The following is a 24,257-nucleotide window of genomic DNA, read 5'->3' as shown; positions in this document are numbered from 1 at the left end:
TGACCCACTTTGGTAGTCACATGTGAGCAGAGGAGGTTGAAGGCCATCTGTGGGCACCAGCCTGAATAGCTTTGTCAACTATTTCTCCTTAGGTTTGCCTTTCTGTCATTTGTCATGAGATAGGGATCCCCAAGTCTTGTTCCCACAGAGTTTGGACCCCAGGGAGACTATTTAAGAGGCAGAGATGTCTAAACCTCGCCTAGCTGAACCTGAAACTTATAACCCAGCCAGCAAGCTAGTTCCAAGCCCGAACCAGAAGATCCTAGTAGCAGGATGTTTTAAGGGAACAACTGTCAGTTTAAATAACTGGCTCCCCTCTCCCTGCCCCCAAAGTTACAGTAGTATGCAATACAACTAGTTCATTAGATATAGGTGAAAATATGGAAATATTTCACCTTTGCCCCACAGTGTTTCGGTCTGAAATGAAGTTCTGAGTCCACTCCTGTAGGCTGTGAAAGCCACCACACACTTAAGCTGCTCTTTTTCCAGAAATAATTGTGCTGAAATCACTCAAAGGCTTTCCTGCTTCTCTCCTCAAAGTTTAGTGGCTGAACTTAAATAGAGTTTTATGTAAAAGGCTGAAAACCAAACACAGCTACAATTTGGAGGAAGTGGAGGCAATCCTTGGCCAGTGGTCCCTAAATGTTTGGCAGGTAGCGCAATTTTCCCCTTTCCCTTCTGGCTTCCATCCCTTGCCAAACATGCTTCGGATCCATTTACATACGTTCGCTTACCTATACATAGTCCCCTTTTACATTCAGGCGAGTTACATCAACATATAAATGCTACAATTTCCAAGCCATGATGCAAGCCATAATTAAGCATATTTCCCCATTTGAAACCAGAACCAAAGAAAAATATTAGCTAGCTTGGGTTCAATACACATTTTCAAAGTCACACAAATCAAGTCTGTTTAGGTTATTTCCAGTGCCTAACTTGGCCTAAAAGTACCCTAATAAGGACACTTAAGATACGAATCCTAGAATATAGAACAGAGGCCGCACTTGTGCCTCGGTGTCTGTGGACAGGTAGGTCCCATCCAACACTGAGCGATTCTAACTTTCCTCTCTTCCCAGAGCTGCACTTTCCCTAGGCACACACCACATAAAACAGAGTGATCTGGGAAGAATGGATAAAATAGAGCAGACAAGCCCAATAGGTATGGCCCTATTTAGGGCTCCAATTTTCCTTTCCTATGCATCAGTATTGCATCCATCGTTACTCTCTTGAAGAAGGACACTCAAATGTTCCAATCAAAGAAGCTGGACGTTAACAAGGTGCTGCAGTTAAAGCAGAGGTAACTTCTTCAGTTTTCAGAATCTCTCTCAGACCACAACTCACACCCCTCCAGGGCTGCTACCCAGTGCAATCAGAAAATCACCCTCCAGAGATTCAGCAAGCCTCCAAATGGCTCCAATAATTGCTCCACCCACTCTTCGATTCGTAGTGGGATTATGCTCCCTGGGGCATCCTTAGGGAAAGGGGCGATGGGGTAGGGATCTGAATGGTGGCTAGCGTTCACCAATGGAACAGGAGAGATTCTAAGAAGGCATTACCTCTGAGCTTAGATCGTAAGACCTGGCATGACCCTTTAAGAAATTTGCCCCTACATGAAAACAAACCAACCTGAGCCACTGGGAGATGTGAGACAGTGAGATTATCCTCTACCAGGCTGGTCTGCTGCACAAGCAGCTGACCCCATACCATCGGGACTGAGCCCAGCCACGCCCAGACCCCACCACCTCACAGTTCTCAACCCAAAACGTCAACTGAATAAAACTGGGACATAAATAATGTTTCAGCCAGTAAGTTCAGTTCTGTTTGTTATGCCACAAAAGCCAGTTCATGTGCCAAGTACCTCTTAAGGATGAGATATGCTTTTACAATTCATTTTGTGTTTCTGTCATACTGGTGCTAGAGTTTGAACTTAGGGTCTCCTCTATGCTAGGCAAGAACTCTACCACTGAGCGCCCCTCTAGCTCCAAGCACTCCCCTGGCGGTGGCGGGGAGGAGGCAGAAATCCTTAATGAATAAATAAATTTTAAAAAAAAATAAAAAAATAAATTAATTTAAAAATAAATAAATAAATAAATAAATAAATAAAACACTTCTTAGATAGTACAGAACATGCCTAAGGACTCAGTTTGAGAGTCAGCAACTTAATGGCTCAAATGCTTATTCACTGAAAGGGTTTGGCAGGGGAGAAACTGACTGTGGAAAGAACATTATATCTGTAAGTTGGAAGTTGTTGGGGTTTAGTTGGCATCAAAATGCAATGCAAATCTGAAAAAAAAATTTATAAAAGAGAATGTTCGAAGGACTCACACAGGCTAGAGAACAGTGTGTGACGATAAACTGAAGTTAAATTCCTGGTCCAGAAATTCAAGGGGCCAATATTTCTCTATACAAGGGAATGCCGGGAAGTAGAAAAATATAGAACCGTACAATCCAGACAAATTCTTTAGAGAACCAACATAATACCAGAAGAAGTTTGGGCATAAGAGTTTGAGAGACTGGCCCTTCTGTCTCTCACACATTACAGAAGGCAAGAAAACAAGAAATAACTCAAACTCAAGCCTTCGGTTTCAAAACTCCTCACATGATGTCATCCTGGGCGCGTCCCCTGCCTTCTGACGTTATGAAGGCCACAGGATGGTAAGGCGGTCTATGCGTCTAGTGTAAAGGCTTATGCCATAGCCTTCTTTTAAGTCGTTGACTGCTCACCTCAAAACCCATATACCAAGGGAAAGAAAACACCAGTTGCCAAAGACTGGGAGCATTCATACCTTGCTCTCATCATCATCATGGGCCTTAGATTGGCTCTAAGCGTGAGGCAAAGCTGAAGCAAGCTAGTCCTCTCATGCACACAGGCGGCCAAAGGAGGGGGCATTGTTTTTTTTCAAACAGTCTCTGAGACCACAACTCAGAAAGCCCTTTTAGATAAGTTTCCATATGCCCTTGGCCAGAAGAAAAGAAACCACACCGTTTAGATATTTTCCCCTTAAAATCTAGTTAGATTTGATTTCAGAAAATTTATATTTTGTTTTTTGAAAACAAACTTAATTTGGCCCGCACACTAAGTCTGTGTCTTCGTGCACAAGTGAGGCATAAATCTGGTCAGACGCTCTGAGCTCTGAGTCACTTCTCCCTCCCTTCCACTCCTTCTAACCTGCAGGCCACCCTTAATATCACCCAGAATTCCGTGTCTGTGGGACTAGGTCTACGTCAGCAGGAGCTTACAACCTCCAGCTTTATGACTTCAAATCTTAGGCTGCTAATCCCACTGTGTGCAGACTTGACTGCCCACACCCTCCAGTGCTTTGGGTCACACTGTGGGAGAGCCCTGTGCCCACCAGGGCTCCCTGCTAGCTTGTACTTTGTTGTAAAATGAACCCACGTTGTCTGCAAACTTCACCAAATCATCCTGCTGGTTCAAGGAAACAACAATTCACTACTACTAAGTTGAATTTTTCCTCTCCAGAGGCTTCTATGATCCCTACAAGTGTGTATGCCTTCATTTGCCTTGAACTGCCATGTCTGTATCGCCTCTCTTCTTCTCCAGCTCATACATTGCCTACAATAACCACAAGAACAATCCCTGCCTTACTAATCAGAAGGGCTTTTCTTCATGAGTTTATAAACAGACAATCTTGGACTAGTTAAAAATAATTATGTGTGCTAATTTAGATAATTCTTGTACCACTGAAAATCTGAGATCTCACATAACATCTTGCAGTTTATTGTAAATGATACACACACACACACACACACACACACACACACACACACACACACACACACAGTAGGCATATAGAGCCCTGATTTTCCAAAGATAAATAAAGAAATCCCAGTGGAAACTCACAGTAGCTGGCACGCCATCCAGTTGTCTCGCCCCGTGATTGGACACCAAGATCCCGTCCACACCATGCTTCACAGCTTCTCTAGCATCGTCGCCTGGAAAAAACAAAGCATCATCCCATGAAAACTGGACCAAAGGCTTGGACTTCCAAACTCCAGCATCCCTGTAGAGGGAGGAGGGCCTCACTCCTTCCAATCTTCCTTAGCACTTTCATTAAAACACACCAGTCATTACATTTAAAATATTAGGGGTAACATTTCCTTCTAAAATTAACAGGTGAAACAATTAATTTAATATGTGATAAAACTATGAGGACATAGTAAATTGTCATAAAGAGTTTATCTTTGTGAAGACTTGCTAACATTATGTATTCTATAATGTTTTATTAGTCATTTGGGAATTTCATACAATGTATTTGGTTATATTAACCCCCTTCCACTAACTCCTCCCGGATTCTTCCTCACTTCCCTACCTGCCGACCTCTTCATTTCTCTCTCCCTCCTCATCCCCTCTCTAATCCAGTTCAGTCTGTGTTAGCTGACCATTTACTGAGCATGGGACCTGCCCTGGAGTGTGGTCAATATATCAGGTATCACATCATTAAAGAAAACTGACTTTCTCTGCGACTTATATTTTTTAAGACTTATTTGTTTGTTTGTTTGTTGTATATGTGTGTGCTTGCATGGGCTTATATGCAGCACATGAATTTGGGTGCCCAGGGAGGTCAAAAGAGAGTGTCGTTTACTCTCCTGGAACTGGAGCTAAGGTTACAGGTATGAACTCAAGTCCTTTGTGATAGCAGTAAGCACTGAGCCGTCTCTACTACAGTCCATATTAGCTATTTTTAATTAATAAAATCACATCAGTTTTACCACTTAGCAAAAGTATCATTTTACAATATGGAAAATAAAATAGCATGTATGTGACAAGCATTATCATAGCAGCCACCAATCAACAAATCTATTCCAAACAGTATTTAATACAATTTAATACACAACTGAAAATTCAGTAACTGTTTTGCTGTTTGTTATATAATTGAATTTTGTACAATGGAATGCATTATAAATATGATGTTAAAACCATAACTTACTAATGGTGCTTCAATGATACTGATTTCTGAAAACCCAGCTTTAAAAGAGAATAATATTTTTAAGCAGCAAACATAATTGTTAAATTTTGTTTTCTAAACTATGATTTATAGGATGCTCCCATTTTGTTAGTTCTTAAATGTAATAGTAAGTAAAACCAATTTGCTTGGTTTTGTCCTGAATATCTGACTTTTGAGAGTTAAGCAAATAAATTCAGAAAATGAACACATGTACCAATTCAGCAATGGGGTTAAAAGGTTGTCTTGATTAAGAAAAATTATAAAAGATGCGCAACCATTTGTAATTCTGATTGCTTTAATTTTTGTTTGCTACACAGATTTCCACTACATGCCATGTAATACTAAAATCAAATATTTCAATAATGATAATAATACTATTCTTTTAAAATATGGGTATATATTGATGTTATACCTATGTCTAATGGTCTCGGTACCTCTTTCCTTGCCAAGTTCTTTTGAAACCTTATTACCTGATATGATAATATTTGGAGACAGAATCTCCGATAGGTAATTAAGACTGGATACATTCATAAAAGTGAGGTTCAAAAAGGAGATTATTTTCCCTTATAGGAAGAAGCGCCATGAAACTCTGACTTCTTGTCTCTTTGCAGAAAGAGATGAGGTGAGCTCTGACCAGAAACCATCTATGCTGAACCCTGACTCTCTCCTGTGGACCTGTAAGAAAAAATTCTACTGCATATAGTATTTTGTTGAACGTAACACTATTACCATTGTAACTGTCATTACTACCAGTGGGTATCTGAGACTCTGACTTAGAAACTGCTATGAGAATCCATCTTTCCCAAGCCTGAAATCAAGGAAAACAGTCACATCCAAATAACAAGTGGGAGCCCTAAAAGCTACGCAGGTGAGCTAGCTTTGTTTGAAAATAAGAAGCCTCAGCTGAGAAAATAACTCCTCCACCTAGGACTGTGGGCAGGCCTGTCGAACATTTTTTTGAATGATGATCGATGTTGGAGTTCCAGTCCTTTTGTGGGTGATGCCACCCGTGGACAGGTGGTCCTGGGGTATATAAGAAAGCAGGATAATAAGAAAACTATGGGGAACGAGCCACTAAGAAGCCTTCCTCCATGACCCTGCTTCAGCTCCTGCCTCCAGGTTCCTGCCTTGTCTTCCCTTCATGATGGACTGTGACGTGGAGTTGGAAGCTGAAATGAACACTTTCCTCCCCACAGTACTTTTAATATTTTAGCACAGTGGTAGAAACTCTAACGTGTGTGTGTGTGTGTGTGTGTGCAGACTTATTAATTAAACAAAAAGAGGTTATGAGTTTGAAAGGAGCATCACAGGGTGTTTGGAGGGAGGCGAGTAAAGGGAGAAATGACACAAAAACAGTACATACATATAAAGTAAAAATAGAAGAATTACTTGTCTATATATTTTAAACAATAAAACAAAATTAACATGCCTAAGCTTTGATTGACGGCCCCAAAAACATTTTAAAAAGAGAAATTGTTTATTTTCTTTTCAAATGAGTGACTGGTTTAAACTTATTCTTTCGGTGAATTTAAGAGTTCTGTTTGACATTACTGGGTGAGTCATCTCAATATTACTGGAGTATTACTTACTATGACAGATTATTGGCAGCAATGAAAACTGTCAATCTTCTGGATAGAAAAATGACAGCACTGCATCTGTTCATAATTTAATTGTTTTTTTTTTTAAAGAAAATTGTTGAAATTGTGGAGGGAGAAGGATTTCAAGATGGCTTCCCAACACGTTGGTCATTTCCCATTCCATCACCCGCCATTCTTCCTTTGCATTCTGTTGTTGCTTCCTACTTGGACGTCCGTGCTTTGGTACATTATTTGACTTTCCTAGAATTTTAATTGTCTTTCGTCTCAGTTATTATGAGACTTTGTTATATCCTCAAATCTTTCCATTTATTCTAGCTAACTCTTTTGAGTCCCCTATCTCCTCCCTTGAGTCTGCTGCCCAGAGACCTCTGTCTTCTTGTTCTGCAGTAGTTACTCTCTGGCCTCAATGCCTGCCTCCATTGTCTTGTTTTCTCTGCTTTGAATCTCTTACAAACAGATGGATATAAGCTCTCATTTGGTTTATGGTTTGTTTGTAGTACACTCATGCATAGCTGCCCAAAGACAGATCAGTGAGAAGCAAACTGGCAGCCCTTGACTGATCCCTTTGTTTGCATAATCACTGGATGAGCTGTAATACACTAAATTGAGCAATTGTTTCCCCCACAGAACCTTACAGACGGTTTCCTAATTTGCTGGAATCCATTGTTGATCTGAAGACAGCTGAGAGTCTGGCCTGGCCTGTAGTCCTTCGAAATGAATTCTTGCCTGGATTTTTCTCTCGTTATATACATTTTATTTTTCTGACATTTCATCTACGATAAGGTGTGATTTGTTTTCTTAGTCTAATGATTATGTCACCAAAATTCATAGCTGTTCTAACCCTTTCTTCATTTCCTTTCTTTGTGTGTTTTCAAACCAAAATGTATGTATGTCAGTTAGATATTTGTCATTTTAAAATCATTCATAAATCACTCATCTACTTGACTATAATCTTCTTTTGGTCCTGTTATTCATTGTTCTTTTATACGTGAGGATGTGTCACTGACTTACATTCAATCACTCAGTTATTTCATTTCTACTTTTAGGTATACACTTTTAGTGTTCCATGCCTCTCTTTTATGTGCTACTTTTCCTCTTAAGCAACTCAGAAGTGAGGCTGGGCAAATAGCTCAACAGATAAAGCACTTTGTCATGTGAGACTGAGAATCAGAGTTCAAATCCCCAGGACTCATGTAAATGCCAGCTGGGCATAGTGACCCACCCTGAATTCCAGGAACGGAGGAGACACAAGACCTTCCCAGTAAGCTGCCTGGACTAAGTGGCTCTAAATGTCTATATGTATGGTTCAATAGAACTTTCTGTGATGAAGGAAATGCTCACACAGATAAGGCCATTAACTCTACAGGAAGTACAGCCAATCCAGAAAAGGGTACTGGTAATACTGGATATTTATCTACAGAAGAATAAAATTAAATCCATATGCCCTGCCCTCACACAGAAAATAATTCAAAGAGAATGAAAGACCTTAATTTAAAACCAGAAACACTAAACTGCTACAAGCAAACATAGAAAAACCATTTCAAAATAAAGGTGCAGTGGCACAGGGGAATCTTCCAGGAGCCTATGGGAAGGACCCCAGGTTAGACTCCCAGCAATGGTGGATAAATAGCCTGAACTGGCCATCTCCTGTGTCGAGATTGGTGGCTAGCCCAATTGTCATCAGAGAAGTATCACCCAACAACTGATGGAGGCAGATGCAGAGACCCACAGCCAAACATTAGGCAGAGTTTGGGAATCCTGCAGAGAAGGTGGAGAAAGGAGCATGGGAGCCAGAGGGTCAGAGGTGGCACCACCACTGGAAGGCTCACACAAGCAACTAGCCTGAGCCCATAGGAGCTCACAGAGACTGAACCAACAACCAGGGAGTCTGCATGGGACTGACCTATGTACCCTGAATGATAGTTGTGTAGCTTGGTCCTCTTGTGGGACTCCTAATAGCGGGAGTAGGGGTTGTCTCCAACTCTTTTACTGGCGTTTGGGACCTTACTTATACTGGGTCACCTTGCCAACCTTAATAGATGGGGAGGTGCTTAGCCTTACTGCAACTTGATATTTGTTTGGTTTTTGTTTTTGTTTTTGGCGGGGGAGGAGGGGCAGGCTTTGAGACAGGGTTTCTCTGTAGCTTTGGAGCCTGTCCTGGAACTCTTTCTGTAGACCAGACTGGCCTTGAACTCACAGAGATCCACGTGCCTCTGCCTCCCGAGTTCTGGGATTAAATGCATGCACACCACAGCCCAGTTGATATGCCATGTTTTATATATATTGATACTCATGAGAGACCTGCCCTTTCTTGGATAAAGACAGAAGAAGAAAAGATTGGAGTTTAGGAGGGGGGATGGAGGAGGGAGGCTGGGAGGGGAAGATTGGGGGAGGCAGCAGCCAGGATGTAAAATAAATATATAAAAAAATAATACTCTCTTCTGAATAAAATTAGTTTTTTATTATAATTATTAGGAAAGATTTACTTTCCTTATTATTGTTTTTATTTTCAATCTCAGTTCCGAGACTTACTATAGTGAACAATAAGACATTTTTGAAGCAGAGATGGTAAAAATGACGTAATTTGGGAAAACAAATGGTTATTTGTTTGACTATGGTTATTGAGATGACAAATGTTGTTTATCAAAAACAAAAACAAAAAAACCCACCAGATTAAGCCAGAAAGATTCTAGATAACCCAGAGCAATTTTAGTATTTTAGTATGTCACCCTGAAATAGAACTTTCCAGACAAGAACTACTACTCTACATGGCTTCTAGAAGGGCCATGGACTCAGACTCACAATGACTACTCCTCAAAATTAACACATGATTTTAATACTTCCTACTCTTTTGCAGCAAGAATAAGCCCCACTTACTTGATAAAAGAAACATAACTTGTCCAATATTATTCAATATTGCCTTCTATTGTTCCCAGTATGAATCTCTGTGCATTAGGACAGTTTACAATTACACTCTGTTCTGTGACTACAATATCTATAGTTTCTATAGATATAAATAAAATATATGTGCATATATATGTGTGCATACAATGATTTGGGGAACAGAACTTCAACTGCACAGGGAAAAGCCCAGGGATTAGAATTAACAAATGAAACTCCATGAAATTATAAGTTTCTATAAGACAAATTAGGAAGACAACCCATAGAAAGGGAAAAAATATTTATCACCTATACTTTAAATAGCATGTTAATATCTAGAATATATTTTTCAAAAAATTGTAAAGTTTAAGTACCATGAGCTGGATGGATTTCTCAGCAGTTGAGAGCATTGGTTGAGCCTCCAGAGGACCTGGGTTGGATTCTCATCACCCATTGACATCTGTCTAGAACTCCACCCTATCTGCCCCCTCTTCTGACCTCTGCAGGAACTACATGCATGTAGTACACGAGTGCACATGAACTCAAAACACCCAACACCCATACACATAAAATAAAATTTTAGCTAAAAATAAATAATAATTTTTAAAGTACCACACAAACAAAACTCCCAATTAAGATAGGCTGATGAACGAAAGAAACCTTTCTCAAACAAAAGACATGAATGGCTAATAAGTATTTTAAATTGTTCTAGTCCTCTAGCCAGAAGGGGAATGCAAATTAGGACTATTTGACAAGTCCAACCCACTCCAGTCAAAATGACTGTCATCAAGAAAACCGAGGACAACAGGTATGAAGAGGATGTAAAGAAAAAGAAACACGTATTCTCTGATGGGGCAGTGGAAACTAATGCAGACCCATGGAGAGAAAGTGTGGAGAGTCCTCAGAAAATAAAAACACAGCCAATGGAAGCACCTAGTGATGCAGTTAAGCCACTCATGGGCACATTCCCAAAGGGTTCTATATCCTAGCACACAGATACTTGCATACCCGTGTTGATTTCTGCTGTATTCATGACAGTGGAGAAATGGGACCAGTCTAGCTGTCATAAATGGATAATGAAAATTTCATACACATATATGTACATATCATATATACATACATAATATATATATTTATTTATATACATACAATGGAATTTTACTCAACTGTTGAGAAAAATTAAATTTTCAGGAAAATGGTTGCATCTTAAAATAAGTATTAAGCAAGGTGACCTAGACTCAAAAAGACAGACAAGTGTGTTCTCTCTCAAACGCAGAGGCTGGCTTCAGTGTTCATATATATTATGCATATGGGTATAAACCACAAAAAAAAGGAAAGCATGGGAACATGGCAAGGAGGTGCTGAGGAAGAGAAGGAAAGAAATAGAATTTATACTATATAACCAGAAAGGAGGGAGATGGACATAGAAGGGTAGGAAGGAGACTAAGGGGATGGGAGAGAGAATTAGGGAAGAAGACCAACCAAAAAAATGCCATAATGGAACCCAATATCTTGCATGCTAAAAAATTAGGAAAAAAAGATTGAAATGTGGTCTTCCGACTGAGCAACTGGAATTTTGTAGTAATCTTTATTAACATATAGTCACCTGTGACTGACAGATGCCACCACACTTCACACTGCAGTAACAGCGCTTATATTTTCTTTTCTTTCAAATAAGGAGATATAATATGTTATTGTGTTAAAAGTCTAAATGTAGCCAAAAATGTATTTGACATGCTATAGCTGTTTCTGGTTATCTAGCTATCAAACCAAAATGTGTTTAAAAAAAAGTCATATTTTATAAGTCCAGAGCTGAGCATACGTGCAGACTCCCATTGTCTTCAAGTATCTGACCTGCCATGTTAGGAGTCATTTCCCTTCTGTGTCTCAATGTCCTAAAGCACCCAGTGAAGGCAGTGATCCATATGATATAAGCTTGTGGAGGAAAGGAATCATTTGAGACTCATGTTGAACCCTCAGATAACATGAACTACTATTTAGGAGTCGAATGTTGAGACTTGGGTTGAACCCTCAGATAAACATAAACTGCTATTTTTTTTCTATACAGTGACAAGGAATAGGTGCTACAGAGGTGAGCGGGGAGTAAAAGTTGGACAAGAGCCATGTCATTTGTTGAATGCATTGGAACAATAAGATCATACCCTAGCCATAATAAGATTAGAGAGGGTCTTCCATTTGAAGAAATCTTACTGTAAGAAAGTCTGACATCTTGATCCTTCAGAGCAAGCCTCCACATTCTCTAGACATTGTGGGGCTATTGGGCAAATGACCAAATAGTTTGCTCTGACTTTATTACTAGTGTGTAAGACAGGAAGAAACATGATCAGATAAAAGGTTTCCTATTTGTTAATGGCTTGTGAAATCTGCTCATGATTCTGCATTTTACTTTTTAACTTAATTATTTATTTTATGAACCAAGACCAAAAAGCTATTTAAAGGGTCAAAATGTTCCTGTTTGGCAAAATATTTACAAATCTTTGACATTTTCACTAATCCTCAGGGAACACAATGTGTCATTCCATAGTTGTACTTTTGCCCTTACATGAGTTGAGTGTTTAAGACAATGGTGAGTAGGTAATATCACCGAGGGCTGCTGTCGTGATCCTATCTTACATTCCTCATTATATTACCAAAGCCAAAGTCAAATCCATGAGAGTTAACCTCAAGCACTTGGGCCTACAGTAACTTGCATTGGTTTAAGAAATAAAGTATTTTAGATACACGTCAACACTTGGAAAGTAATCCAAGGATAATGAAATAATATACCTTAAGGACTTCTTAACCTAGTATTTGTAAAAAGAGCTAATGAGAAAAGGGTTTCTTCAAAACAAAAACTCATGAAGAAAGTGAAAAGAAAAGAAAAAAAAAACTCTGTGAAGTTTTGTGCCTTTGCTCATACATATTATTTGTTTGTTAGCGTGAGTCCCAGAGAAGACCAAATCCTGTCTGAAGCACCCGTGTGGGGCTTTGTTAATGTTCTCCCAGGGCAGAGTTTAACCACAGTAACCGATTACATCTTGCATTCCAATTTGCATTCATTAAAATGCAATTTTTAAAATGGTTGTAAGGGTGGATGCCTCTTCTAGAGCTTCCCAGCTAGCCATTGTTTCACATTTCTGAAAACATAGTCTCTGCTCTTTGGTAAAAAAGAAAAGAAAGGAAATGTCAGTCCATCCATCTGACTTTTGGGTGAAAGCCTGTGAATCAATGAGAACTTGACTTCCCAGATCTTCTTCAGTTCTTCCTCCAATCCAGCCTGAGCATAGGTGTTATTTGATACTATTGTAGTCATAGAGATGATTTTTGTTTGATAAATAAGTGAAATAAACAGTTAAAGAAAAACTAGACAGGATAAACTTTACATGTATGAATAGCTTCCTTTCAAACACTGCTCTCCTGGTCTTGCTTTTTGAGCTGTCTCATTAGGCAGCCTCACTGAAAACAATGAGCATTTTACCTAGAAAACACTTTATTTATTCTATGCAATAGTGTGAACACCTGGAGAAATGGGCCAGATGATCCACATGTGTATAAAGGAAGGGGGTGATGCTGGGGGTAGAAGGGACAGTCTTAGGGAAAGTGATTGCAAACAGCAGACAGACATGAAGATGTATGTACATACACGAATAATAAGAAATCTTTTGAAAAAAAATAATTGGGAGCTGAAACATCTTTCAATTTGTAATACCACATTTTCCTGTCAGTTACACTCTCTAAAATGCTACCATAACCATATCCAAAAATGAGCATGAAATCAGTGTACAGCAAAGGAGAGAAATGACAAACCTCTCAAGATGCCCTTTACAACAATAGGCAGCGATGTCAATCGTCTGAGCCATTTGATGTCATCCCAGCTGAGAGATGGGTCTATGGCTTGTGCCACATATTCAGCAAGTCCACTGTTGTCTCCATAATTCCTTTTAGGAGAAAATGCCAAATCATTGGTTTCAAAGTTCTTCATCCTAGAATAGATACATAAAATGGGTATTAGAGACAGCTTCTGTCTGACCTGGGGAAAATAAGTAGGGGTAAGGTGCTCCTTTTCTGATAAGTTGCTCGATCACTTAGGGATTAATTGTCTGCAAATTCTCTAGGGCTTGAGGTGGGAGTGTGTTCTAACTGCAGCCATGTGATTCCAACTGGCCACCTAAAGCTTTATTTACGTGTATGTGTGTTCATTCAGACAAATCAGTCTGAAGGATCAATGTGCGGCCATGTTCAAACATTTCCTGTTTAGGCCAGTTTACAGCTACAGACGATGGACTGGATGCTATTTTCAAGCAGCTGTACAAATTCATCATAATAGAAACCATTTGCATGGTGCTTTATTGTTTACAAAGGCCTTTTATATACTCATGTTTGTACATTTCTTTCCTTAAGATCTTTTAGAAGGTAACACTGATTCACTTTGAGTTCCCTTTTATGCAGACATAGTAACCCAAGTACAGAATGAGATGGCCAAGAATAAAACTAGCTAGGGGCATTATTTGGGATCTATTTTTTGATAAGATATGTGGTACTGTGGGCATTGATGGAAATCAGGAAGAGTTTCTCAGCACAGAAACCTTGTCTTTCCCTCCTACACTCAGCTGTTGCCTGGTTACTGGCTCAACCTCTGATCTTCCAGAGAATCTTGACAAGAGCCTAGGTTTACAGATGCTCACCAAGCACCATCTTTCTTTTGTGTGTGTGTGTGTGTGTGTGTGTGTGTGTGTGTTTTTTCTGGCTGCTGGGCTTTCATTACACCCAGCAAACTGGAAGTGTGGGCAGACTCACTCTGAGATGTAGTGTTTCTGTGTTCCCAGAATTTGTGTTCCCAGAATGTCCCCACAGAATCCAGGATCAGGCACAGGATCAATTGCCCACTGTTTTATCTGTCTTCACAAAACTCCCCATTTGCTGGCTTCCTCTCCTCCACTCACTTGCTTAGATGCCAACAGTCTTTACCTTCAGAAAGAGCAACTTAGACTTGGTCAGTGACTCCATTTTATTCCCAGAGAGCCACAGCCTAGACATGCCAACATTGAGCTGTTGCCTTTTTCTAGTCTAACACATTGGTCTAGTTTGACCAAGTAGTTCTCTAACTCATGACCAGGACCCTACTGCTAGATCACCCTATACTTGGTATCCTTTATCTTGCCCTAACGTGGCATTCTTGGCTGTATTTGGACAGTCTCCTAAGCTACAGACCAAGTTCATTCTGCTTGCGGTTCTGATCACGCCATATGGATCGTTGGCAATATGGATATGCAATGGCATCTTCCATGTTGCTGAGCAGCCCACAGCCTGCAAAGTCACTTACAAAATAACAGGTAAAAGTCTTTTCTGGACTAGCTGGAACTCAGCTTGCTCTCCTACACACTAACAGACCAGCTAGCCGTTCTTCGTATGGGTGACAGCCCAGCTGTGTGTCTTCTGTAGATTAGTCCCAGCTGATTTGCCCTCCACCAGCTCTGCCAATGAACACGGAAGAGATCCTGAAGCCATAACTAAAACTGCATGTCGACAGATAGCAGTATCTAGGACTTCTTTTTTTTAAATTTATTCTAGACCCTCTTTTCATATTCATCTGGTTGATAATTAGTTCACACTTTAGAGTGTTTCAGCTGAAATTTCTGCTGGAGTAGTTAGTGTGCACAGACCATGCCCTAGACATGGACTTTCAATTCCAAACAACACTACTCAAGCCACTGTATCCAGGGAAATTTTCTCAGTAGGACTGAACATCCTCCTGAAATTTTATGGATATAAAGACATAAAACACCACAAACACATGATACCCATCTAGTCATTGGCTTTTGATGAAATACCCGAGCTTTCCATTTGTCAAAATTCTTAGGGTTATACAGTATGTCACAGCCCTGGGTCTTCTGTGGTCTCCTTAATTCAAATTGAATTAAGCTTTCTGTTCAATAAATGTGTTCTTAGGAGGGAAACTCAGTCCATTACTTCAATGATACTAAGTTTCAAACATAAATAATGTTGTTAAAGGAAAAGGTGCAACCTATCTGTTCCATCCTAAGACCAGGAGAGAAAGGGAAACCATCTACATGTATCCCTGCCCCCACACCAAACAGGCCGCAGTGTTTCAGCAAGGGTGGGTGAAAGGGTGAAATGGATAGGAAAAAACAGAAACATGGATAAAATTATATAAATGACTGTTGTTATTCTTGGACCGCGCAATGCAGATCAACACTTGAATGAATGCTGCCTTACAGACATCTCAGGGCACAATGAAGCCTTGTTGTTGTTACTGTAAACTTTGTTCAAAGCCAGAAGCCAAGAAAAAGTTTTCAGATATCTTGACAGAGATCCACGATGGAGTGTTTTACCGATGGCTCTCAAAGAAACTGCCATGAATGCTATTTTTATTCACATTATGACGTGTGTGTGTGTGTGTGTGTGTGTGTGTGTGTGTGTGTGTGTGTGAGAGATCCTTAAAGTAGCTTCTGATATTCATTTTGTAGAGGATGAAAAGACAACACAGAAATAGTAATGCAACTATTTAAAGCTTAATTTTCCCAATCCCAGGCTGATGAATGTCACAAAGAGACCAAACTTCTTCCTTGTAAGGGAATTGTTATTCCTGGGGTGACCTTTAATATAGTTTTTAATCTGACATAGGAATTGACTTTGATTTTAGTAAGTTAGTATCAAGCAGCAGTAATAACTACTAAAGTAAATAGGCTTAAATAACCAATAATATAACTAATAAGAGTGAGCATTGATGATAATATATGATTTTATAAATATTACTAATGTAACACTAAAAATAAAGCCATATCTCTACACTGAAAACTTTCAAAATAAAGTAAAACAAGATAAAAATCAGCTAAGTTCACAAAACAATAAGAGTATGGATGGAGAGAAGGAGAAATTCACAATTTGCCTGAGCTGGGGACAGGCAGCCAGCCTTTCTTCTGTGGTTAGGAAAGCACGGTGTTCAGAACACACCCTAGTCACTTACTCCTCAGTGTGGCCAGGTGGTCTAAAGACAGACCGAGGCCACAAACTTGGAGCTCTAATCCGGTTCACCTCTTCCCTAGTTGTATATTGGGGAAATCCCAATGCATCGATAAATTTTTAGACACTGATTAAACAACTGCATGCTAAGCACCTACTATCTACCCCTGTTTTAGACATTTGACATTTAGCGAACACCAGTAAATAAGAGAGCAAACTATCTCCATCCATCACAGAGACGATCGACATGTAAACTGGCACGTGTTTTAGAATGTAGGTACAATGCAAAACGAAAGGGCACAATGGGACAGAGTGGGAAGCAAACCAGCTGGTGGAGGCTCGAGTTGACATCTGAAGTGTGGCAACAAGGGCAGATTCATTGCAAAGCTACTGTAAAGACGAACTCAATAGGGATAAGTTTGACTTGTCATTGCTGTTATAACAAATGACCACAAATGCAGAGCTGCACAATGTCACAAATTTGTGGGCTAGAGATACGGCTTGGCTGTGAAAAGCACTGGCTGCTCTTGGAAGACTGAGTTTCTATTCTGGGCACCTACCTCCCAGTTCACAACCACCTAGTATCAAGGGACCCAAAGCCCTCTTCTGACCTCAGCGGCACGCCGTGTATTACATTTGGTTACATGAGGTTACAAAATGGGGTTCTCACTGAGGTCAGCTCAGGTTGTCCAGTCCCTCTGACTACCTAAAGCAGAATAGACAACCTCACTTGTTCTCTCGGTGGGCAGCCCACTTGGACACATGATTCCAAACTCTCCTTTTTATCACTTCGGCTCCTCCTCTGGCCGACATTTATGCCTTTTCCTAATAAAAACTCTTCGTTGCATATAACGTCTACTGTGATAAAACCAGGTCATCGCCTGTCTCAAGATCCTTAACTCAATCCTGTCTGGTTCAGGAGCGGGATACCTTCGGCCTCTGTATACATTTCTAACAAGGATTGGCTTTTGTCACTTTTCTTTAAACTTTCTGGAACTGTGGGGGAAGGGGGGCCGACTAGTCTTAACTCAGGTAAATTAATCATCTCCGTGGAGCTCAGACAAGACAGAAGGCCCCTGCCTCACAGGCTCCGGAACCTGCATAATCAACTGGCTTTGAGCCTGCTTCTTCCAGAGTGGAGGATTTCCCTTTTCCCTCTCACTTTCTTGCCAGTTGTAAAGTGCGCACACGCGTATGTTTTGCATATAGACCAAGTGGCCATTACCAACCCTCTGAACTCTTTCTGCTCCCGAAGAGTCAGGGCCCTCCCCTCCACCCCGGGCAGAGGAAGTAGCAAAGGCTTGAAGGAGCCAGGCTTAGCGACTCATTCTCCCCTGGATTTCCTGTCTCCTTCCCTTGCCAAACCTCACTTCTGAAAAGCAGGCTTCACCTTCTATGAGTCAGGTCAGTGCAAAAAGAAACTGATTTCATATCGGACTGTTGTTAACCGATGAGTTTTGGGGTGGAGGGTGGTGAATGAAGCCTCCAGCAGAAGGCTTGACCTCCGGTTTGTGTGTTCTGTCTTTCAAACAGTATGCGCCCCTGAGGCGCTTAGCAGAAGCCCCCATGCTGCCCCGCTGCCCCCAGGACAAGCCCCACCAGTGTACAGCCTCGGGTGGAGTGTGCCCAGCTGCAGGATGTTTCCTGGTTCCCCGTAACCTGGATGTGTTGCTCGTGATTTGATCATCTTCAGAACAGAGCTGTGACAAGCTGGAAACCCAGGGCCACTCCTGTGAACACCAGCAACTGAAAGGGGTCTTTGTTTCACGGCTACCACATCATCTGGGCAGACGTCCAGGGGCAAAGGAAAAGGGGGGAGGGGTAGGGCCTGTGGCTCATCATGCAGCCACCTCGGTGCTGAGAAGCGAGGGGTCCCAGCCGGGATACACAAAAGTGTCCTGCCCACAAGACTAGATATCCACACATTTGCTACCCAGAGCAAGAAGCACAATGTTAACTCCGTGATTCTATTACCGTCGCTGTTGTTAAGAGCAATGCCATTAGGGAAAAAGGAAAAAGGCCATTCCTTCACAAACGACCAAAGGAAATAAGGAGTGCTTCCTTTAGGAAACTGTAACAGTGTGAAACTAATTATTTAAGAATGTCTAAAAAAAAAACCAAAAGTAAGTAGGTAGTCAAATAAAGAAAGTGAATGGAGATTGCGTTTTAGAGAGGTTCGAGGTTTGCTTTCTGGTGAATCTGGCAGTGTTAGGGTTAGGTCAGCTCCTGTGGTTTTTATTCTCTTCACCTTATGTGGTACCTGGGTAGCCTGCCCACTGAGTCCACATGCAGAAATAATATCCCTAAACCTGTCTGGGAGTGACAAGCATTCCCATTAATTACATCACCGGTTGATACACAACACAACAGTCTGTAAAGTCTCATTGTGAAGTCTCGGGTGTATTGGTGGCTGTGTGAAATGACAATTTGATAATCTTCCACAAGACTGTCTATAATGCATACAAAGTTGCACTTCTGATCATCTGTTTCTCCCTATGAGGAAACCTGACATGAGCTTTGCGTCTATTCATTTTGAATCCTTTCAGAAGATAGGCATGGGATGCTTTATCTTTATTCCTTTACCTTTTCCATCTTTAAAACCTTAGTTGTTTCAAAGGCAAACAAAATGTAGACAGAATGAGCAGGGGCCCCTGTAGAACAAGCCCTAGACTTCTTATAAGGCATCCATAGACATCCAACATCAATGTCACCCATTAAGACAAGAGTTTGATGTCTGCTCAGATATGTATGATCCCAAGAGACGTCACACACCTGTCACAATGGATATGAAAAGTATAAGAGGCCCTTTTAGTATGAAATATGGAAGGAGAAAGCAGTGAGGGAAGACACGGATCGCTGAACAAACCTGGAGTCCTTTCTCACTGAGGTCCTGGGTTTTACTCAAGCTGCTTCTACTCCTAAAAATGCTACAAAGGAAGGGACGATTAAATATTACTCATAGGTTGAGTGTCTCAATGAAATCATTATAGTTCAGCTTTGGATCATGTGATACACAGTTTTTGCTGACTTGATGAGTGAGTGAGGAACAAATCTTGATCCATGGATGAACCACATGCACACAAAATGAAGTAGAAGATGATGGATCGAATACATGGCTTCTTTTTCCTCCATGGTTTTGTGCCTTATTTTTACATCTTCCTAGCTCACTTTCCTCCTAATACAACTAAAATTAAAATATGAATGTGGGTCTTTGATTTCCATGAAGAAACAGGGTACCAGGATCACAATAAAAAACTGCAGCCTATACAAAACTCATCTGGGCCGGGCGATGGTGGCGCACGCCTTTAATCCCAGCACTCGGGAGGCAGAGGCAGGTGGATCTCTGTGAGTTCGAGACCAGCCTGGTCTACAGAGCTAGTTCCAGGACAGGCTCCAAAGCCACAGAGAAACCCTGTCTCGAAAAACCAAAAAAAGGAAAGAAAAAAAACTCATCTGGATGTCCTCTCATACAGCCCACGGCCCTAATGCATGCCAGTAATAAAATATTTTTAATTTTACAAATATACAGTAATCCCTCCCATTGTAATAGCTCAAATGTGTCACATCCCCAGGCAGTGTCACTTGGGAGAGATTATACATCTGTGGTAATGACTAGCTCCAGAACAGAGATCCTTTTAACCATGCTCTAAAGCTAATGTCTCTATGGCGATTCACATCTCTGTGGTATCTACTTGTAAACTACAAAAAGAAAAAGCAGCTTTTAGAGGTGGTCCATGAAAGGGAAAAAGAAACCCCACTCTGAGACTGTGAGATCATACTTACCTGAGTTGTGGCGGCAGCTTGAATCTGTTACGCACATCATCGAAGCGGTTGCCCAGGTAAGGGGTGTCCACAGTCACAAATATCGCCTTGTAACCCGTCTGCTCAGCTCGCTTCACTAGCTGCCTGCTGACCTCACGGTCTTTGTAGATGTATAGCTGCATCCAACGAAGTGCCTCGGGGCCAGCCTCTGCCACTTCTTCTATTGAGGAGGTGGCCCAGGAACTCAGCATCATGCCTGTTCCCATGGTCTGACAGGCTGGAATAGAAAGGAGAAAAATCAATGTAGACATGGCACCACTCCTTCTCCTAGACCAGGGTTTCGTTCAAAAGGGAAAGACCTCTGCAAATGCAACCTGTCAGCGTGAACGCAAATCTTTAAAAATAAATAAATAAAGCATGCATTGATTTTCACTCTGTGTTATTGTATATTGTGAAGAAGGATAAGTAGATAACAAAGAATTGCTGCAACTGCAGGTGGAAATAATGAGATCAACCTGAATGACCATCTTGAGGAACTGGTTATACTGTATGCAGTTAGTATATGAAAGGAAATACATAACAACCATTGGGCATAGCACTGCTGTGAAGGTTAATTTAATGTGTCAGCTATCTAGGCTTGGTGCCCAGATATTTGGTGAAACAAATATGGATGTTACCATGAAGGTACTTTTAGATGAAATTAGCATTTGAAGCAGTAGTAGAATTGAGTAAAGCAGATTGCCTGCTGTTGTATGACTTCATCTGATCTATTGACCTCTTAAAATATAACTGATCTCTCCCAAGAAAGCAAAGGAAATAATCCCAGCTGACTGCCTTTAAATTTGACATTAATATCACCTTTCACCGGGTCTCCAGACTACTGACTAGTCTGGAGATCTGGGGTTTTAGTGTCTCCATAATTATGTAACCCAAGTGTTAAAAATGAGACTCTCATAAACACAGATGGATATAGATAGATAGATAGATAGATAGATAGATAGATAGATAGATAGATAGATAGATAGATAGGATAGTGATATCAGATATCTAGATTTCTATACTGCAGGATAGATCTTATTGATCCTATCTCTCTGGAGAACTCCAGCTGTTCTAATTATAAAATATTTACTGACATACAAATACAATGAAGATTTTAAATAGGTATATTAAAGTGAAAAGTTCAAAAAATAACATGTATGCCACAATTCCACACTTCTTGAAATTATAGCTCATCCAAGCAAACTAAACATTAATGAGCAATAAAACCACGGGTGAGTTCATGTTTTCCTTCCTTTCTATATTTCTAAATTTCTTTTTAAAAGCGTTTACTAAGACACATTCTTGTATAAATGTGTCTTAGTAAATGTATAAATGTGTGATCTAGATATCAAGAGCAAAGTCATCCCTTTGATCGCAGTAACAGTGAATGAGAAAATTGTCTTAGAAGATGTTAAAGGACATTGATGATGGGATTTCCTCCCTAATAGGAAATACGGTAAGTGAGTTCAGTGGAGGGGAGGCTGATTTGCTGTTTGCATGCTATACGGGAAGTTCCAAGAAATAAAGCATAAATACCCAATGCGGGTTACAGAATCCCAAATCACTCATAACATCTGAGTGGTCACCTTGTGTCAAATGACTGTGAATGCACTTGCCCAAGTGACACTCGTAGGATGATGACGGGAATCAAGTAAGATGGTGATTATGAAGTTTCTCTGAGGGTTTCAAGAGTTTCTATGCTCAAATTTTAGCCAACAACCAAATCTCCTGGAAAGCTTACAAAAGTGGGCCTTGTGGTCCCACCTACTATGTCTTATTATGTGGGTCTCCTGTTGCACCCCAAGGATTAAACTAGTCCAAACAATACAACGCTGCTGCCACCTATGCTGGACCACACTTAGACACTGAAATACTAGCATCAGCGGCTGATAGTGAAAGTCTAAGCTCAAATGCTTTTAAATGCATTTCATTTGAAGCCCTTCAAATCACTTCTCCAACATCCTTGATGGTGTCTTCATTCCGAACAAGAAACATGAGCTGAAGAGCATCATTTTTTTTTTTTTTTTTTGGTACAGTGCTCACCCGAGGAGTTCAGTTGAGTATTTCTATAATGGATTCTCGGGGCTGCAAATCACTGTCCATAAGAAACACATGTTACTAGGTAATAATACATCTGGATCCTTGTCTGATTTTCATTAATTTAGAAATGTGGAAACAGCACCAGGGGACAGTGAGCACTTGGGTCAGAATATTCTAACCATCACCTCACCACAAAGAGACGATGTCCTGAAGAAGATGTGGCCTGACTAACGTCATAAAGGGCTGAGCAGCAAGGTAAGACAAAAACCCAGTTGGTTGGTTTGTATAGGACTGGTATCCATGAGAGTCTCTGGCAGCCAAGCACAGATAAAGGTAGCTCCTGACAAAGGGATGAGCAAAGAGGACATTCAGATAATCTGGAACTTTCGTGAACTTAGCAGTGCACACAGCAGCCACAGCTCTGCTGATTGTAACACAGAAATCTTCAAAGACTTTCCTTAGCATATAAGTATCAACAGGCATTCTACAGAGATTGTGACAATGTTCAAACCATTCACAAACCGTATGAACACGAAACCTAATTTGCTCAGGATGTCAGCATTCTTAAGCCCTTTCCCACAATCACTTGAGTCCAGACGTTCAGAGAGACCTTGGGCAGCCCATGCCTGCATTACTCCCACGTGTTCTGGAACTCATGTCTTCTAACTTCCTTTTTCCTCCAACATGGGGGCTCCAACCCAGGGCATGCTACTCACGAAGCTGTTACTGACCTATGGCCCCAACCACCATGTTTATTTTTCATCAACTAAAACCATAGGGGCTTAAATTTGGAATTGAGGACTGTACATCCTATGTCACCATCGTTTCTGGTGGCAAGAGTTTGATAAATATCTGTGATTTAATGGGAGTCGCCTGGGAGCCGAGGGAGTATCAGAATCTGGACATCAGTGAACCATCTGCTGAGGTGAAGCTTTCACAGCCAGGAGAAAGCATGGAGAAATTGTAAGAAGTTCCCTGTTTCCTGAACAAATATGGTTTATCACGCTGATTCTTAGTCACCTGTGATTGCTCGCTGTGTCCAGGGAAAATTACTAATGCATTATACCTGTTGGGTTTTTTTTTCTTTTTTTGCCATCTGTTCTCATCTTAAACTAAAGGAATGCAAAATTTTACAAGGCCCTTTTAGAAATAGAACTGAAAATGTGTCTATCCAAGTAAGAGCAGATCTAAGAAGGACCAGTCCATGCCAGTTTGTTATTTATACAACAATGTACTGGTTTATATTACAGACCAAACATCATTGCACATGCCTGTTATTCAGCACTTGGGAAGCTGAGGCAGGGGCATTTCAGGTTTAAGACTAGTCTGGATTTTCTGTTACAACAGAGGAAGTTGAAGGGCAGCCTCAGCTGCACAGTATGCCCCAATCTCAAAAATGAAAACAAAAACTTCCATTCTAATAGACAAGTAATTATCATTCTTCCCTTACTTTCCTTCAAATTTACTAGAATATTTTATCATGCCATTAGTTCCTCCCTTAACTAAGGGTTCCTTGGGGCCTTCACATACTGGTAATTTTCTAACGTCTGGCACGCCTTGCCGGATCCACACCTATTACAGCAAAAGAGACCAGTGTTCTAAGCATCACTTTGAATGGGTTACAGCCCATTGCTGTGCCAGATGCTAAGGATTTCACACATCACCTGCACCTGAGAGATAAAGAGAAACCCTTCCAGCTCACCATGCACATTGGAAATAAATATTACAGGTTTTAAAAGTTTCCTGAGGACCTGAATGTGGTTCAAAGTTCTAGTCAGAGAAATCCTCTGATAACTTGCATGCAAAGCTATGCTCATCTTTTCGTTCCCAACTGGTTTTGAATCTCCCTGTGCAGTTAAAATCCATTACCTCCCACTCACAAAGGTAGGAACGGTCAGATTTCAGTCTACAAAGGATGGGCTTTGGCTTTCCTCTCTATTCCCAGATTTGTGGCTGCTCCCCACACAGCTGCAAGGTGACTGTATTT

The 24,257-nt window shown here is 40.7% G+C and overlaps 1 protein-coding gene across 2 annotated transcripts in view; it reads right to left on the bottom strand.

The window, feature by feature from the left end:
• Hao1 (hydroxyacid oxidase 1) overlaps positions 1-24,257 on the bottom strand; it is a 54,571-nt gene that overhangs the window by 8,901 nt on the left and 21,413 nt on the right. For both annotated transcript variants that reach the window (XM_026788443.1, XM_005365551.1), the window contains exons 3-5: positions 20,213-20,468; positions 13,253-13,428; positions 3,863-3,954 (exon numbers count right to left, since the gene is read on the bottom strand). In XM_026788443.1, the coding sequence (XP_026644244.1) occupies positions 3,863-3,954; positions 13,253-13,428; positions 20,213-20,468 (524 nt within the window). The remainder of the gene's footprint in view (positions 1-3,862; positions 3,955-13,252; positions 13,429-20,212; positions 20,469-24,257) is intronic.

Source organism: Microtus ochrogaster, unplaced genomic scaffold, assembly GCF_000317375.1.
Source record: "Microtus ochrogaster isolate Prairie Vole_2 unplaced genomic scaffold, MicOch1.0 UNK3, whole genome shotgun sequence".
NCBI lineage: Eukaryota > Metazoa > Chordata > Mammalia > Rodentia > Cricetidae > Microtus > Microtus ochrogaster.
Note: the sequence above shows the minus strand (reverse complement) of the source record. Positions and strands in the feature narration are given on the sequence as shown.